General features: G+C 34.8%; 1 protein-coding gene across 4 annotated transcripts in view; it reads right to left on the bottom strand.

Annotated features, from left to right (window-relative positions):
- Nucleotides 1–18,769, bottom strand: part of ADCY2 (adenylate cyclase 2) — a 229,328-nt gene that overhangs the window by 51,959 nt on the left and 158,600 nt on the right. For all 4 annotated transcript variants that reach the window (XM_080381755.1, XM_080381756.1, XM_080381757.1 and 1 more), the window contains 5 exons: nt 18,342–18,385; nt 16,663–16,743; nt 11,762–11,831; nt 8,601–8,698; nt 1,848–1,932 (listed from right to left, as the gene is read on the bottom strand). In XM_080381755.1, the coding sequence (XP_080237881.1) occupies nt 1,848–1,932; nt 8,601–8,698; nt 11,762–11,831; nt 16,663–16,743; nt 18,342–18,385 (378 nt within the window). The remainder of the gene's footprint in view (nt 1–1,847; nt 1,933–8,600; nt 8,699–11,761; nt 11,832–16,662; nt 16,744–18,341; nt 18,386–18,769) is intronic.

Genomic DNA, 18,769 nt, shown 5'->3' with positions numbered 1-18,769 from the left:
GAAATGCAACAGGGTGTCACTGTTGTTAAAGCTGCAAAACAAAATTTTGACATGAAGGAAGAACTCTTATGGAAAGGACTGGGGAAAGATAAACCTACAGTCTCTTTAGTTAGCTGCCTTTTGTTAGATGCCATCCATCACCTTACAGAACTATGTTCATGCTTGTGAAGGAAAGGCAGTGCTGCATCAACTATGGTCATAACTTACTTGCTGAAAGGCTTCTTAGCAGCATAGCTTCTGCACTAGAGCAGCTGAACGCATAAAGACAGGCATAAATAGCTTCTCTTCAAGCTCTTTAGGTTAGAACATGACATCTCGCAAGTCAACAGAAACGCAATAATAGGTCTCAATTCTGGGAAGTATTTACACTACATATAAAACATAGGAAAACCAGCACTGAAAGTAGGTGTTAGATATTATTGAAGTGGCATAACTCCTCAACTCTGACTTGGGATATTTGCTTAGCCATCCTTTTAAATGCAGTAAAATATGTTTGTATTCTTCCTAAGATACACTATAAATAAAAGCCCCAGGAAATTTTGTGTCTCAGCACTTCTTGATAACATTTCATTGGCACCTTTTTTCCTACAGGGAAAAAGGCTGGCTTTTCCTTGAAGAATTTTTTGTTTGTTTGTTTTAAGTTTGCTTATTCAGCAGCAGTACTCTGACTCCATCATTTTACTCTTATGTCAATAACAAAAAGCAATAAAGTATGACATTACATGAGAACTAATTTTCGGTCTTAAGTAATAGCAATACCTACCTCTAGGACCTCAGTCTGAGGATTTTAAAAAATTAAAAATACTGTTGCATTCTATCTCAAATTACTGAGCAGTGGCAGCTTCCCTACCTTATTGGAAAGACAACTGAAATGTACATTAATTACATTTTCTTACAAACATGTCCCAGTTAATTACAAGTCTCATAAGGGAAGAGAGAAAAATTATAAAATCCTGCTTCCTCTGTTTCTTGCTTTAACTGCCAGACCACCTTTCCTTACTAAGTTACATCACATAGTGATGTAACTGTCTTTCCCATGTGCATGTTTTGCTTTTTTATTAAAATCCTTCTCTCAGCTTTCTCCATGGGAGCTTGTGTAAAGATAGAGAAGCAAAGGAGAAGGACTAGTATACAAAAAGTTTCACCCAGATTACATGTCAAATTCAAATTGCATTTACTTTCTTACGAATCCTGAAATACCTTGTTTTAGATGGAGTTATACACTGAATCTATTTGAGAATAACTGAGAGGACAATAATACTTGTAAATTATCTTGTGAAATGCTGAAAGGTTTGCTAAATTTTGAATTATATTAAATTCCCAAATTCAGCATAATATCTGGCATACTAATAGGCATTGCAGTAATACCTGGACCACGCAATGATAACATTTTAATTTTATTATAATATATAAAATTAAATTGCTATAATTAAATATTCTCTAAACTCAGAAAATGGTCTTTTACAACGCTTAAACAAATACACAGTCCCCTAAATTAAAGCACTCGAGTCACCTCCTGTAATCACAACAGTAAAAATTTTTGAAAAGAATCAAACAATTAATCAATTATCAAGCAATAATGGAAATCTCTCAGAGGATCCAGCTTCATGGGGGAAAGTGAGTATCACTGTAGGTACAGACAGTCACTGCACTGGCATTTTCTGTTTTTCAGATAAATGAGGACATTTAACAGTAAGTTAACATGGACAAAACAATGTCCTGAGAAGCCTGAGTGTGCAAGCTGTTCTCATTTAACTGGTACTCTGCAAAAGCAGAGTGACTTGGCAAAATCGGAACATGTAAAAGAAACCATTAACTAACAGATTACATTTCCCTTCAATACCTACCAAAAGCTGTCCAGCAAAGCAGATGAACAAAATGAAGGAAAGCAAGAGAAACGCAGCCCCAAATGAAATTCCAAGAATAGATGTTCTACAAGAAAAGGAAAACATGCATTAATTTATCTGTTACACATTTGTAGAATGATCTTTCTTTGTGTATAATACTGACTACATGAAAAATTACCATGTTCAAGTAGCAACTTCCAAACACCAACACCATGGAAAACAATTCCAATCCTTACCAGAATGGCAAGCCTTTTTCCTGCCGTTTTCCCACTGCCAAAATGCTTGAATTGGCTTTACCTCTGACTTAGCAAAAGTATGACCATGAGGAGATAATGCACTCCGTCACTTAAAATTATTTGTGTAGAAATTAACAGCAGCAAAGTTTTATTTTGTTTTTGCCTTAGAAAGCCTGTATTAAAGATCCTCAATGCTTTATTTTTATGCTGTTGATTTTATAATATTTTATGAGTCCAATAGATATACAAAATAAACTTGTTGGTAGCGTACACTCCCCCCAAAGGTAGAAAAGCAACAGCATGGGACAGCAATGTCCAGTTTTCACTGTCTTGCAGCTAGAACCTGTGGTATTGGTGATGCTGCAGTCTCTTAGCCAGCAAAAGCTTTAATATAGTGACTAACATTTCATTAATGAATAGGTAGGGATTCAACACCTTTGGAAACTCATTTTGTATCAAATCTGACTGGCTGGCCAGTAGATTCTGAAGTATTGGAGGACAGGATAGGAAGGAAAAGTAAACACCATGAAGAACAGAAAATACAACAGACTAAATGAAAAAAAAATGAGTAATCTATACTCTTCCTGAAATCACCCTTACACAGTGTTCTAGCTCATCCTTTTCTTCTGTGTTATAAATAGGGAAACCTAGCCAAAATAGCATCACTGGATATTCAGTAAAGAGAAACAGGGATAGAGTAACAATGCATGCATGCATTTATTCTGCAAATGTGGAGATCTCTCTCACAGTAAAGTGTAATTGCTCCATCAGGCACCATACAAGAGCTACTTAGCGCTGCTGCCTAGGGAAAGATGCAGTAGGACCTAATTATGTTTAATGAATGCCAAGAGGAGATATGAAGCTGTGGAATAACTGAGTTGTTTAAGCAAGGGAACTAGATGCCGTCATGAAGTCCCTCACCTGAGTGTCTGCTTTCAGTTGTAACCACAGATTTGACATTTTTACAGAATTAAAAATCTCTCTCAACTCCTTTGAGCACCAGCAAATACCTCATTTTATCAAGCCTTATAGACTAGAAATATTGGCATGACATTTAAGAAGTTTTATATCCCTTGCTTTTTCTATATATAAATGTTATATTATTTCTATATTTCTATAATAAATGTTATATTTTAAATTAGCTTCTCCATAAACACGATTCAGAATTAAAATACAGTATTAATGAAACATACATCTCTGTTCTTTAGAGATGCCATGTGAATTCAAATATATAAATTTCAGAAACTGTAACACTAAAAACTTAGGAGTGGAATTCTATGGATCAATTTTCTGAGATTATGTACAAACATTAGAAAACATTTTGACCTGTTTTAACAATAGTGTTATGGAAGCTATTTTCAGGAAAGAACAAAAAAGCATTAATTTCACAAACCAATTTGATGCTATATTGCTGCTATTAAAATAATTTTGGAGAGTAATTTATGAGCTTTCCTGCCAATCACTGAGAGAACCTCTTATATGCCAATTATTCATCAGATTTTGGGTTGATGTGAACAGCTGATGAAAAACAAAATACTGGCAATTCACAACTTACATTAATCTTGAAATAATGTTTCTTTTACAAGTTAAGTTGAAATAATTCTTGATTATGAATACAAGTTCTCCAAGAATTTTTCCTTGAGACTGAGACGGTGAACTGTATATCAGAGTATGTAAAACCAGAGTCTACTCCTAGGAATTTAAAATCTAGTAAGCAACAGATGACAGAAAAGGAATATAATTACCAGCCCCCCCCCCCCTTTTTTAATTTAATGTATGTATAAACACTTCCAGTCATATATTGTCCTTCAGTAAGATTCAAGTAACCATTTCTGCATTTCAGACTATTGCCATTCTTTCTCTGATATGAAGCATACAAAAAAGGAGCCTGCACACCCTAAGAAATTATTCAATACAAGGATAGCCTTATGAGTCAAGTTTGGAGTCTCCTTGTAGAAGGAGAAATGAAGATGTTTGTGAGAGAAACTAGAGACAAGAGAAATAATATTAACATAGCATTAGGAGAGGTTATGCAAAAAGTGGTTAATCGTGTGGGCAACAGGCAACAACAAAAGGTCTCTGTAGCTGTTTTACATGACCAATGATGTTATTGAGGTGGCACAAGAAGAAAACTTACATAGCAAGGTGAACCAGATTCTGATTACCAGAACAAAGAGTGTAAGGAAAAGGAAAAGTAGTATCTTAGAATCCAGAGAAAAAAAAAGTTGTAAGATTTGTTTTCTCCCCACACCCCCTTCTTTTCTGGGAACAGCAGGACTTCTGTTTCAGCTAGGGTAAGCCGAAAGAGTTTCACGCTGCTCCTAGAAGGAAAGAAGCGAGCTGAAAATGCTATAATGGGAAAAAAAATACTAAAAGTCAAGTGCCACCATAAACAAGCCTCATTTGAGGCAAGGACCATAGGAAAGCCATAACATGCATTTATTTTTTTGTCACTGGAACATTAGAAATGCAGAACAGGTCTTTACAGCAAGCTAATCTTTCCTTTATTGTGCAGAATCATCAAGCACATTGCATATTTGCATTGACAGATTTGGGAAAACCATTTTGTCAAAAGAACACCTGGGATCTCATGAGCCTGCTAACTTTTCGCTGTCCTCTTCCTGTGCCTCAAGGAATAACCTCATTTCTGAAAGGTTTGCTTTCTGCTATGGTGCCCCAACAGGAACCCTGACAGGACAACCCTTGGCAATAAGTTACAGAGGGACAGAGTTTAAAATTGAGGAAACAATATGAGAACTTCCCAGGCTTCAGATAGCTCCAAGTCTAAATAATTTATGTTCTTGGCTATCCTTCTCATATTTTTCTGGTTTCATCAGCAAATATCTGTTTTGAATAATTCATTTTTATCAGGTGGTATGAAATCAGGAAAAAAATTGGTTTTATACTTATGTCTTGTTGGTAACAACTGAACTGAAAAATGAAAACTTATTATGAAGATAAAGATACTGAAAAATGGAGAAGAGAACTTATTCCTTCTACACTTTTGTAACTTCTAGGAAAACACATGGCTTATGGCAAATGTCCCTTAATGGGATGTAGAGAATTTCATTAGCTTGCCAGGTAATTAACATCCATGTTTTGAACTATTTGATTGCAAATTCTCTTTTGAGATGGTAAAATCATAATGAAGCAATTAGAAATGACAAGTATACAAGGCAATACTGAATTCAGACCTTTTTGGTATCTAATAGCTATTTCTTTCTTAATTCAACTGATTACTTCATTGGTAGATTCAATGGAGGCTAACTGTATGGCAATTTTGACACTAAAAAAATCATTTGAGTATTATAACTTCCATTGAGTGTTTTTTAAAAGAGTTAGATACAGCAGAAAAGAGGCTTGTAATGAAAGAGGTTTTCTTTCATTTATACTGCTACATAAAAACTTTCCCTAAAAGCAGGCATGTAAGTACCACCTTTTCTATGAAGAAATCCAGCTATGCTTGACTGGATGATACTACGTTAAGGCCTCCTAAGCACTTTCCATGGGTAGAACAAGATAACTGTTAGTGTGGCATGACTCGGGACAAAAGGACACAGTTTCTTGAACATAGCAGCCTCAGAGAGCTAAGACTTAGGAAAAATCTTAAAAGTAGTTCTAAACAATTTATTAAGTCAAATAGCACAAGAAGTAAGTCCTGTTCAATAGCAATGTACTTTCATCAATTTACCAGTTTGCATTTCAAAAAACAACACTACTTGTTACAGCACAAACAAACCAGTAGGCTGCAACAGGTTTTTTTTACCATCAGTCAGATTCTGCCATCCATACAGTTTCCCCTCCCTCCAGAGATCACACCACTTCTCCACCACCCATCCTACAATCCTCAGGGCTATTTAACCACTTAGCAGGAACGAGCTACAGCTGCACATCATCCATGTCAATCAACCCACTGCTGTCGAGGCAAGGCCACAGCTGCATGTTATCAGTGCTGATCAACCCACGGCCTTCATTCCTCTACAACTACCAAGTCCATCTTAGCTGACTGCTTCCCTAAATAAAGAACATAGGGGTTGTCTACATTTGTCTATATATGTCTAGAAATGTCTAGAATTACTAGAGACAGTTCTGTCACTTGGTAAACCAAGAATGCTCAAGAGCCACTGAAGGCCTGTTCTGAGGAAATGTAATGATCAAGATTTGTTGTCATTTTTGATGTCACAATAAATATCTGTTCCTCATGATACATTTCACCCCAAGATATTGTTTACTTGAACAAATTTATATTTACCACTTTATGTACAGTTTATTATGAAAACACCACACCAATTTATGGACCCTGGGAAAATTAAAACATTAATAAATTATTTCAGCCTTGAAATAGATGTCTTGTGATATTGGAGATATTACTTATTTCTTGGAACCTGCTGGATGTTACTCACCATCAAATATCTCCAAATCTACTTTAAAGCAGCAGGTGGTATGCCTCACAGAAATCAATGATACTACACTGCTGCAAAACCAGATTAATGGAATAGTGGATCAATAAAACCCAAGGACAGACTTAGTTCATCTCCCTGTCTTTATTAGATCGCCATTTAAAAATCCTATAGAATTTTTTCAAGAAAATAAAAAGGCTAGACAGAATTTTAGACTAAACTATGATTTATTTATTCTTTTTTTTTTTTTTTTGAAGGAAATAATGTTTGCCGCACTGCAGTATGTTCAATTTAAGCTACATTTGTGATGACCATATATACTGGTGATTTTTCAACTGTTTTTTTAATTTGCAATACTCTCAGTTTCCCCGCAAAGATGCAGATGCCTATACAATACCTTGCCTTTCTGTCTTCCATTTTGCATCTCTTAAATTAATGCACAGACCCCTGGAAGCTGAATACCATTCATGTTGGCAATACCTGATTTTAATTCTTGCTTTTACAATTTAATATGCAGCCCTAAAAGAGTTCCAAAAGATAATTTGCATTTTTTTGTGATGAAAATGAAGAATCATATGTATCTTTTGCTTTAATGTTAGAAAGAGATCACATAGTATCAGCATATAGCATATCCTTTTACAAGTTGGAGGACACTTTCCTTACTTGAATAGAGCTCCCTAGAGTTCACTGATTTTAAGTATCTGATATATTTTAATGAGCTACACCATTGGTTTAAGAGACAGAACAAGGACATAGCAAAATGAGCATCTTATGTATGATAGGTGATAAATCTAGATGAATTTGTGTGACTGAAACCAAAACTTAAAAACAGATTCATAAATCATGCTGCTGGAAGGGACTAGTTAGATCCAAATTTGGGTTTTGGTATATCCAAACCACACATTTCCCTGAATTAATTCCTGTACTAATCAAAATAGAGTATGACCTTTTAAAATATACTTATTATGCAAAACGACAAATAAAATTAATCATCAGTCTTAATTTCATATTTTGCAATGGTAATATCTAAAGTCAGACCTAACCATGTAGAGGATACTGCTGAACCCTTTCTTGGAAGAGTGCCCCTTTGCAGCTTGGCTCTCTGTGTTAGAAGCTAGGTGGGAAACCATTTGAAAAGAAAATGCTGCAACACCTAAACAGAAGCCCATAAAAACGTATACATTTTATAAAACATGTCTGCAGTATGGAAAGCCAAATTCTGGCTTTGAATTTAAATATGAGCAAGTACTACAAGCACAAGACCAATCAATCAACTGAGGTGATAAATACTGCTCCTGAAGTTGCTGCCCAGGAGAAAAGACTATGAGTGAAGAAACACTGTATCACATGGAATATACAATGTTGGCTTTGGAAACAATTGCTATAAAACAAATATGAACTTGCCACTATATAAACAATCAACAGTTGAATTCCATTTTAAGAAGTCTAATAAAATATTCTTTATTGGAACTCTCTTCCAGCTTTCTCAGCTTTTCTAGAATATGCACAGATAGAAAGATAGCTGATTTATATACAAAAATATAAATTAGCTCATAATACATGAATCTGGATTAAAATAATTATTCCAGCATTTGAATATATTTTAAGATTAATTTTAAAAAGAGAAATTTTATGAATAGTAATGCTCTGTTTGCTTGCTGAATACAGTAGTATTATCTCAGTAATACGTTAAATATATTTATTTAATCACAGTCCCAATTCTGCAATACATTTTGTCCCACTTCAATGTCCAATTGTCACACATATTTCACAGGTAATTTTAGTTGCACAAATTTATAGCTTGTATTACTTTTTTTTTACACATATGAATTTCACTCCTGTCATCATCACACATTTTTAAATGCAAAGAGAAAAAACCTAAAATGAATGAAAAACTGATACTAACGCTTGGCAACATGCTATTGAGAGCATTTAAAATTAGGAGCAAGCATAACATTGACAACGGGCTGAAATCCTCAGTTTTCTTTGTTCAGTTTTATTTCCATGAACTAACCTCTGTAATCTGATAATTCCAAAATGTTTTACTTATGTATTTTTATTTTTTACATTAATGAGCAAACAGACACAAGAATGAGTACATGTTAAATATCACTTACTTTGGCAATACCAGAATCTGCACAACAAAAATACAGAAGAATATGAGACAGGCACAAGTCACATAATATTTAAATGCAGGCAGAGTAGTTGCTCGATACTAGAAGAAAAAAAAGCAAATGTTAAAAACACAATTTCCAAAGCAGATAAAATATCACCCAATTGAAATGTCAGCTTAAAGATGCATATATATATATAGGTAGTATTTAACAACATTAAATTTCCTGTTGTTCAATGACTTCCACATCCACTTACACAGGGCTAGAGATTCTCAGGCATAGTATTGAATCCTTTTACTTCTTGAAGAACAGCTTAAGTAGCCATGTCAAATGTTTTTGTCTTGTTCATCTGCAGAATAGGACTATCCCAAACTAATCAAAAAAAGTTCAATGAAAAAAAAAAAAGCGAAAGCATTGAAAAAAATATTTTTAGGAATGGCCAACCATTCTTAGCTGATTCCAAGTTTCTTAGTCGTTAACTCCCCAAACTGTTTTTTTAGTTATTAATAAATACTGAATGGGCTGAACCAGTTACGCTTAATAGTCACTGAGAGAGGAAACTTCAGAGCACACAGAGCAGGAAAGTGTAAACCGCGCTACCAATTTGTATAAATGTTCTATTTCCAACAGCATAGCTAGCAATCATACTGTTATTTACTGGAGCTATATTATTACCTCAGTTGAAATATTTTATGTCTGTTAAAAGGCCTCATATGTCTGCTGATACTACTAAACACTTGATATTCTTTGGAGAGAGTCAGTTTGATCTGCTTTGTCATTAAAAACCAACCTATTTAAGAATCTCTAATTAGCCTGTCTAGAGACATAAGAATTAAGCAATGGAATATTTATCAATCAGAGTTGTTCTGCTATTTCAGATAGGTATGTCTAGATTGAAACCAACTAAATATTCAAAGGGAAATTACCTAAGTGTTGTGCCTATTAAATTTATTTATTAAATTTATTATATTAAAATAGTAAACTAAATAAACCTATTAAATGACTTATCTGTCAAAGATTTTTCAAAGGCTAAGAGTTTAAGATTTCATTATTAAAAGGAAATGTACCGAAGATTATTTTCAAAAATTCTTCAAAATGCAAACATCGTAAAATGGAAAATGCATGAGCTGTGCTTTCTAACTGCAAGCACACAGCTGTGTCTTTGTGCTTAGTGCCAAGTTCTGCCCTTGAAACTCGTGCAGCAAACTTCACATGAGCATGTAGAAATTGAGTTTAGCAGCCCAACAGCTTTTTTTCATTTTCAAATTATATGACAAATTAAAAGCAATTCTTATCACATACCTAACTGAATTTGAAGGCACAAATATGACTGTGCTTGATGGATATGTTTGCAGCAAGTTTTGTTCTTCCACCTGTTGAACATGTCTGTTGTTTCTTAATGGTCTTGTCCAACAATTTTGAACCTTGAGCTGCTGTTAAAATCCCCACAAATTCCAACCCATTTGTAAATTCATTTAAGTGTTTCACTTAATATTTCTCTAGATATTTCCCAATGAAGTCAGGCAACTCACTCCTTAGGTTAAATAAATATTTTGCTTTATTACCTTGCTGTACTTTCATGTCCTACAGGGCCTGAAAAGCTCGTGTTTAAATTAAAAGCAGGCTTCTTACTGAGTTCATTAGTCAAGACTGGACCGGTGAGTCATTAAAAGGCCGTGAAGAAAGATATTAAAAAGCCGGATCCAAAAAGGACAATTAGTTCTTTGCCATTGCAAAATATTCTACAGTCTAAAAGAGATTAGACTCCTACGTGGAGTATCTACACAGCCAAATAACTTAGCTCCCTGGTTTTCTCCAAAGTCCTGATTCCTTGATTGTCCAAAATGCATGTATGATGTTTTCTCTCAAGTTCTCTTTCAGAATTTATCAGTTAAGTACCACCCACATTAAAATCTGAATGCGCTCCCAGGCACACCTTTGATCCACTCAGTGTACCCTTTGAACAGTACAGATGAGACCATGTCAGGTCTAGCATCTTCTCTCTTACGCCATCTTCTAAACAGGCTCAACAATCCTTGAAACTTTTTTCGCCCTAATGCATTGCCAAGGGCATCCAACACATGCCTTTGGCAGCTGGCCATAAGAACATTATTCTGCTGAGCTTTGAAGGAGTCTGAAAATTATTTCAGATGCTTTCAAGTGAAATATATCTACAAACATAATTAAATATGCATTTGACCACCATGTGGGATCCAGAGGATGCTGTACAGTGTGAACACAGTATGGCAATACTTCCTCTACCCCATTCTCATCAGGTTCATTCATTTATACAGTCAGCTGTTGTCAAACCTATCTCTTACTTCCCTGAAAGGCAGCCTAACTGTTCAGTTATCAGCTGTCCTATGCTTACGAAAAAGCAGAAAAAGGCAAGTCTCCAGTCTCCCTGCTGAAGCTGTGTCAGTATGTAGAAATATACTCAGGCTCTACAAGACCATAACACAAAGAAAAGGCCTGATTTTCTAGGCTAGTGGTCATGACAGTCATGTTAAAGAGGGGATTCTTTCATTCTGATCATTACTCAAAAGACTAGAAACAGTATCATTTACTCCATCTGTACATACATTTTCAAACATGTTTTATCACACATACTAGTTAGAAGAACATTTAGTGTGTTGCATCCAAGACAGCTAGGCATTTTTCTTAAAAAAAAAAAACATTTATAGTTATTGTTTCCCCAGAATGACTGTGAGCATCAACTGCATATGGAGAAAACGATGAGTAACATATCATTACAAGACTATTCTTACTACAGGTGGAATCTTTGAGACTTGGCAAAGGAAAAAAAAATAAAAACAGTGGAGTCTGATAAACGCGTTTTGAGTATGTAGATGATGGAACTCAGGATTTTTTTGCTCCAGCTACATCAAATTTGGACTATTAAACCTCCTCCCACTTCTGTGAGGCCATGAAAATGTCAAGGAATTCAAGTGAACTGCAGAGCCCTACAAACAAGAAAGCAGACATCACATTCATAAAGTTTCTTCTGTAAATGAGCTAAAATATTACTGTAAGATTTGAGCACTTCTCTCTGCACGAGAGGTGCTGTGGCCATGGCTCCGTGTTACAAAAGCAAGGGACACCAGCCTCGCTTAGAACGATGCAAAGAAGGAATCAACAGTGAATTTGCAGTGAAAATAACTTACTTCTTTTTCCAGAGTCTTATTATAGAAAAGAAGCGATATTCTTTGAATGTCTTCAGATTTAAGCCACTGCCTAGAAGATAAAAGGAACATTGTAAGAATAAAGCAATCCTGCCTTTTTATGTTACTGAACTCAGCGAAGAAAATCACTTTGAAGCAAGCAAGTTCTTGTGTATTGCAATGTATATGGCGAACTGCACTGACAGTAAAAGTGGAAACTACAAATCCTGTCTCCTTTTTGACTTCTATTGCTATTGTACACATGAAAGAAAAGGCTCAGATGAACCACTTTTTCTGTGGATCATTCCTAATGACAATCAAGGGGGAATTTATATGATGTAATTCTGACATTCATATTCCACTCATCTCCAAAATACTGTAGCATATCCGGTAGACAGAAGAGAACCTGAGATAAAAAGAGTCCTTCACAAGGTACCTTTAAGAAGTGCACTGTTACAATATGCAAGAGTGGCAGGTAAATTACACTTTACAAACTACTACTCTGGATGAAAATGTGAAAAACATTATTAAAGCAGGTGGACTGATTATGTCTTTGAGCTGTATTGGTGGTCCCTTGACCACGACCCTGTACTCTAGAGGTAGATTTTGATGTTTTTACTGATTATAAAAACTTCTTCCATGCTTGAAAATGAAAAATAGAATAAGTACTTGCACTGAAATGACAAATCTATTTTAAAAGAAGTGAATCCTGACAAAAGCTTGACATAACTTTTACAAAATGGAATGTTCCAATATGAAAGTCTAGATTTATTTTAATGGACACTTGAAAAGAAACATACTATTTGCATTTCAAGAGGGTCAGGTTGCTTGTACCTCAAGGGGACTAGACAAATTTGCAAAAAATGTTTAAGCTGACTACTGTTGTGAACATGAAATATTTGAGCTTGAAAAGTAATAGCAGAGCTTGAGATTTTTTTGCAACCTTTCCAGCAATACCTTTAAATTAGACTCTAAGCTAGTAGTGTAGCTAATGCCTTCTAAATAAAAGGGAATGTCTCAAATGACAGGCTGCAATACATATACGTAGCTGCAATGAATCACAGTGGAATACATCCTAAATTAAGGTCCTGGGAGAACAGGAATGGACAGAGTGGAGTGTAAGCCATTAGCTTTGATTTATGAAATCTAAAATATTTCCTCTCCTGGGAGACTGTTCCAGCTTCTGCACAATCAGTTTCATTATAAAAAGGGGATGAAAAAATATGCAGTTCTAGGTATACTTAATTAAAAATTGTATTTCCCAGTTCACTCTGCAATAGCTTACATCTCTGATCACAGTTAGGATTCTGAAAGAAACAGGTATGATAGGCTGTTGTACATATAGCATGATTTTGTTTGGATCCAGCTGTAATCTACTGGAGAAAACATTCAGTTTGGAATATTTTTGGTAAACTGTGAAAATTAAGTGGAAGTCTTTTCATTTAATTATAAAAATCAAGCAAAAAGTAACCCCTTCCTCCAAATTGTTAACTAATTTCCCTTTTTTTCTTACAGTATCTGTCAGATGGATTGATTTTATTACCATTACCACACTGGCAAAAAGTTCTGTCTGCGTACCTACCCTCAAAGTCTTAATGTGGTCGGTACACACTTGATTGCATGTGAAGTCAGTAATGCCATTTAGAGCAAAACCTGCCTCATACTCTGCATTAAAAACTCATGTTTTCAGGAGTTTTTAATTCAATTTTAAAGCTCAGAAAAAACTATGCTGGTTTTAGGCAGCAGGTGCTGAGAGGTCTGAGATGAGGGAAGAGTATAACACAGACAAATGGAAGTGGACAGTAACTACAGAAGAAGGAGCACAAAGTCACATACACTTAGCACCAAAGATAAGAGCTGAAAAATTCTGCCTATAGCCTGACTCCTTGATGATCCTAAAAGTTACTGAAGTATCTGCAAGTACATGGGGGTATGCCTTCTAGGAAAATAGGTACCAAAATTTCTGTTAAAATCCTTTTGTAATTCAAGCAACAACACAGACAGCTGAATTATGCCTGTATCGACAGGTCTGATAGGGTTTGTGCTGACTGGCAATGTACAGCAAGGAATTATGCACAGAACATCCCAGACACCATGACTTAAAGAAAAGAGAGGAAAGAGTGTGTCTCTTTAACATAGTAACCTACTTAAACCAAAGAGCAAATAACTTTCGTTTAGCTCCCTCTGTAGGTATATATTTAGCTAGCAGATTGCTATTCATCCATCACGTGTCCTACAGAAATCCCCTAACCACCAAGGGTCAGAGTGTCATAACTAGGGCTACTCATCACCCTCCTATGCACGCCAGGCACCCTGCAGCCAGGAATACTTTGTTCAAGGTACAGGGAAAAGAAACGTGGAGAAAGTATTATGTTACACCCTCATGGCTAAGACACTCAGCTGAGAGACAGCAGCTCTTTGTTCCTTGCTCAATCTTCTAAATCTGCATTTATGCATCTTTTAATGTAGTACTCTAACAGAATAATAATGAATAAACAGGTCATACTTTTCTCATGCAACTTTGCAAGGAGCATTGTCAACTAAATCTGCTACTACAAATGATGGCACAAGGCCAGCAGGCTGGGTTTTAGGTGTCACAGTTTCTTTTGCATTCCAGAAAAATGAACTGAACCCAGATGCCCCAAGTTACAGACAGCGTGTGCATGTGGTGCTTGGCAGTTTTGTGGAAAAATAGTAAAACTAGCTTGTGAACCAGCAGAAAAGCACTGAGTGAGGTTGCCAGAGAAAACACTACACTGCTTTCAAAGCTTGAGGTACCATTTCAATTTGTACTGCACTATTTTACGCTGTGTAAAAAAGTGTGATTCATTTGGACTACAGCTTTGTCTTAGACTAAAAAGATACAGACTATATTTCCTTTTCTTCCAGTTACTGGTTATTAAACATCTAGGCATGTAATGTCCAAATCCTGACACTATGACCATTTGCTTGCAACCAGTTAATTTTTTTCCACAGAATGACACATGGCAAAGAACCACGATGTCAATGAAAATGTCAGACCACGCTGACAGCTCAGGGTAAAAGAAACAATGGCTCTGTACAATGAATGTTTGCATTTGAATTATTTTCCTGCAATTTTCTAATCAAAAAGGATAAAAGATTGATAATTTTAATACAGTATTTTACTTGCAATATTTTTAAAAAAATTTCCTTAATTCACAGACTTAATTCACTATACAATCTAAACTCTACACTTAAAAACATTTAGAAATACTGGTTTTCTCAGATTTTCTGAAAAGTTTGCTTCCTGATTCACAGAAGCAAATGACTTAGCTTCACAACCACACCGTTAGTTTATAGTGTTATTATAGTGCTATTTTCATTTTAAAGACAAAAAATTGAGGCACAACCCCCCCGTACAACTATAAAGAAAACACAAATGATTAGTTTTGTGTCTCAAATGTAGGAAATCTTTTACCTAATTTTTCCAAGGGCTGAGAATTCACAGTTAAAATACTGATTTAACTTGATGTTTGTGGAATCAGCACTTTTGACAACTTAGTCTCAGTTTCCTGTATCATTTAAGTGATTCATTCAGCTAACCAATACAGGGATAGGTAGAGCATCTAGTTTTGGAAGGTGGCATTCAGCCTCTCTGATAAATAAGATCATTCCTTATTTTTCTGCAGTTCCCCACGTAATTCAGAAAAAGCACTGAAATGTTTTCAGAAACCTTTATTACCACACAAACATCTTTCATCCCCAAGTTTCTCTGAATTTTATGTACTAATTAGGTAAGACAGGGATTCTCTGAGATAAAATAACATCAGTATCATAACACCAGTACTTTATTTTAATGCATTTATACAGATGCTTTACTTTTGAGATCAAACACATATAAATTGCAAAAATTTATACAGCTGTTTCAGGCAAGTCTAGTATAATCAAAGGCTTTGATATTTGTATTTTGTATTTTATTTTGGGGAATTATGGTATTTGCCTGTCATATGACCTATCCTCTTTCACTGTATTCTTTGTATGACCTGTAACTATCAACACTCTATTCTATAAATTATTACTGAAAAATATTTTCTTAAAGCCAAGTACCTTTTAATAGGACTATCAGATGCAAAAAACCAAATTTTTCATATGAGCATTTAATAATTAGGAATAATATGAAGGTGATTAAGATTCTGAGTAACAGAAGTAGAGGGGGAAAACATGTAATTCATTACAATTGTTGTCCACATTTTTGAAGGGCAATTCCCTTATTTAATCAGATAAATATAAGAAACCTGAACACTTATTTAGGACTGTTATTAATTTTTCTCTCATTCTTATCTATTCGCCAGCAAATGGAGAACATCAATACCGCCTCCAGCTCTTCCTAGGACACAGAAAAAACACATGCCACGTTGCCTCCCCCAACAATTTTAATATGCCATCAAGCTTAGCTTTCTCGAAGAAATCAACCAACCAGTTGAAACAGAGAGATATTAACCTATGATTTTAGAGAAAGTTTCTAATTCTGAGATGTTTCTGTGACATTTGTGAAGGACCAATTTTCACGTCATTCTGATTCCTGAGCCAGGTGTTTCTTGTGTCTTACTTTTCTGCTCTTGGATGAGATAATTCTGTAGAGTTACAGCCATGAGTGTACAGATACAGTTATGGAACAAAAATCACTTTGCCATGAAGATCAAGACAAGCCAAAACCTCTGTCACACTATGATTCACAGGCAGTGTCTTATTCCTTATAGTAGAAAATGTTACAGTACAGCCTATCTTTACAATGTACAGAGCTTCCTATACCAGTATTAGTGACACCTTTACTGTTTTCAGACTTCTGTGTGCATGTCAGAGTGAGGAACAGTAAACACTACCCTGTGTTCCAGATTTATGTCAAAGTTGAAGGAAGGAGACAACAGAGGATGAAAACATACTTTTGAGCGTTGATTCCATCAATGGCCTGGATCATCCTCTCATTCAGTTCCTCCTCAAACCTTCTTTTCTGTGATTTTGTTCTGAAATGAAAAATGTGGGAAATTACTTTGGAAAATCATTACATTATTAATAAACATTGACTTTAAACAATGGGGTGATAGCTGGCATAAACATAAGAATAATAACAATTGTTTTAACATTTATGCTGCAATAGCAGCATGCCTCACTATGGACATTAGACTACAGTAATAGTTTCAGAAACTCCTTCCATAATATAGTATCAAGACACCTGGTATCATTTCTATCTTTTGTACCTATTTTGGAGTGGAATTTAGAAGCACAAAAGCAAGAACATCTCAGAATCTTAAAGAATTGCGTTATTTGCAAATAACACAGACTTTTCACCATAAGGTTGACAGAAGTCCTTTTGACATATTGTCCAAATGTAAATGCTCGGTTTTAAAATGAGAGATTGTTTTTATTTTTATCATGTATATTCAGTCAAAACTTGTTCATCTTCTGGAATTTAGTAATATTTTTGGTAATTGCATAGTTCTCTAGTAACCTGTGATTTGTTGAGAAGACATTTCCCAAGTAGAGAGATGGGGAACGGAACAGACAGAATGACTTGTTTGTATAATTAAAGACAATAAAATACAAACTTTTAAAGGGTTCTTTTAAATGATGTTATGGTATTTGTGATGCCACATAATTTTGGAAGAAAGACATTATCTGAAGTGTTATCAGGTCATTAAAATAAAAATTACTCATTCCAGGTTTCTGATAGTGCTAAGCTTGTTCTTTAAACAGATGCCATTCAACCCTGTTTCCATTTCTCACCATCTTGCCCTGATCATTGAAGTACCAAGTGGGAGAATAAGAACTTAAAGCTACTGTGATTTTGCAGACATTTTGTGTAGCAGGAGCACTACAGGAAGACCACAAAATACCTTTTGAATGTTTACTGCTGCAAACATACTACATACTTTGAAATAATAAACCACAGCGCAAATACAAAGTAATTCACAAAATATAAAACATGTTTCTTTTAGTGCATATTATCAGCTGTTAATTAATAGCCCTTTCCATCTTCTCTTTTCTTACCCCTCTGTGCCTCTTCTCCATTTTTCTGCATGATTTTGTCCCCAGTGACGGAGTAATTCAGTTCTTAGGAGAAGCCAACAGTAGCCCATCAACATACTTATACTAATTCAGAATAATGCTACTTGTTAGCAGGAAGTGTAACTCACGATTCCTAAGTAACTTATCTGCCAAATCTGTTTCCATAGCCCTTCTCTATGTAAGAGGTATGAGATGAAAATATAGTTTCGGGAAGAAATGTCCTCAATATTTGAAAGCATGTATTTTATATATATATATATACACATACATACATATATACATATATATACATACATATATATATACATACATATATATATACATATACACACACATACACATTTGTATATATAATACATATATTTATAAATAAATAAATAAATAAATAAATAAATAAATATATATATATATATATATAAAAGACGTGCTTTCGAATATTGAGGACATTTCTCACCGAAACTATCTTTTCATCTCATACCTCTTACATACATATATATGAAAGTATATGTCTTTATAAGGACTTATAGAAATAAATGATTTTTAAAAATTAATTTACCTCTCTCTGCAACGCTGAAAATGATATTGCCCCATGGGAACATCCTAAAAAACAACAACAACAAAACCCTTATGATCTGTAAAAGATTTTGACGATGTTAAGTTGCTTTTAAAATAGTGTTGAAAACAGGGTCAAGTATGGAAAAAAGTTTCCAATACAAATATTTTTAGCATTAGATTAGAACTGTCTAAAAGAAAAATCCAGACAAAAGTGAAGATGTAGTGACCTGGAGACAAACTGATCTATCATTTAAACCACGAAATAACTAACGCAAGTCTGAATCCAAGAATGTTTTGCTTTACTAGAAAGTCACTGCTTCAAAGGCATCACTGTTTTAAGGTAGCCCAAACACCTGACAGCTTCAGCAATAAACAGTGTTAAATGTTTTTTGAAAAAAATAGACCTGAGTGGCTAAATACAGGCAATGG

Source organism: Falco punctatus (assembly GCF_963210335.1).
Source record: "Falco punctatus genome assembly, chromosome: 3".
In the NCBI taxonomy this organism is placed as follows: domain Eukaryota; kingdom Metazoa; phylum Chordata; class Aves; order Falconiformes; family Falconidae; genus Falco; species Falco punctatus.
Note: the sequence above shows the minus strand (reverse complement) of the source record. Positions and strands in the feature narration are given on the sequence as shown.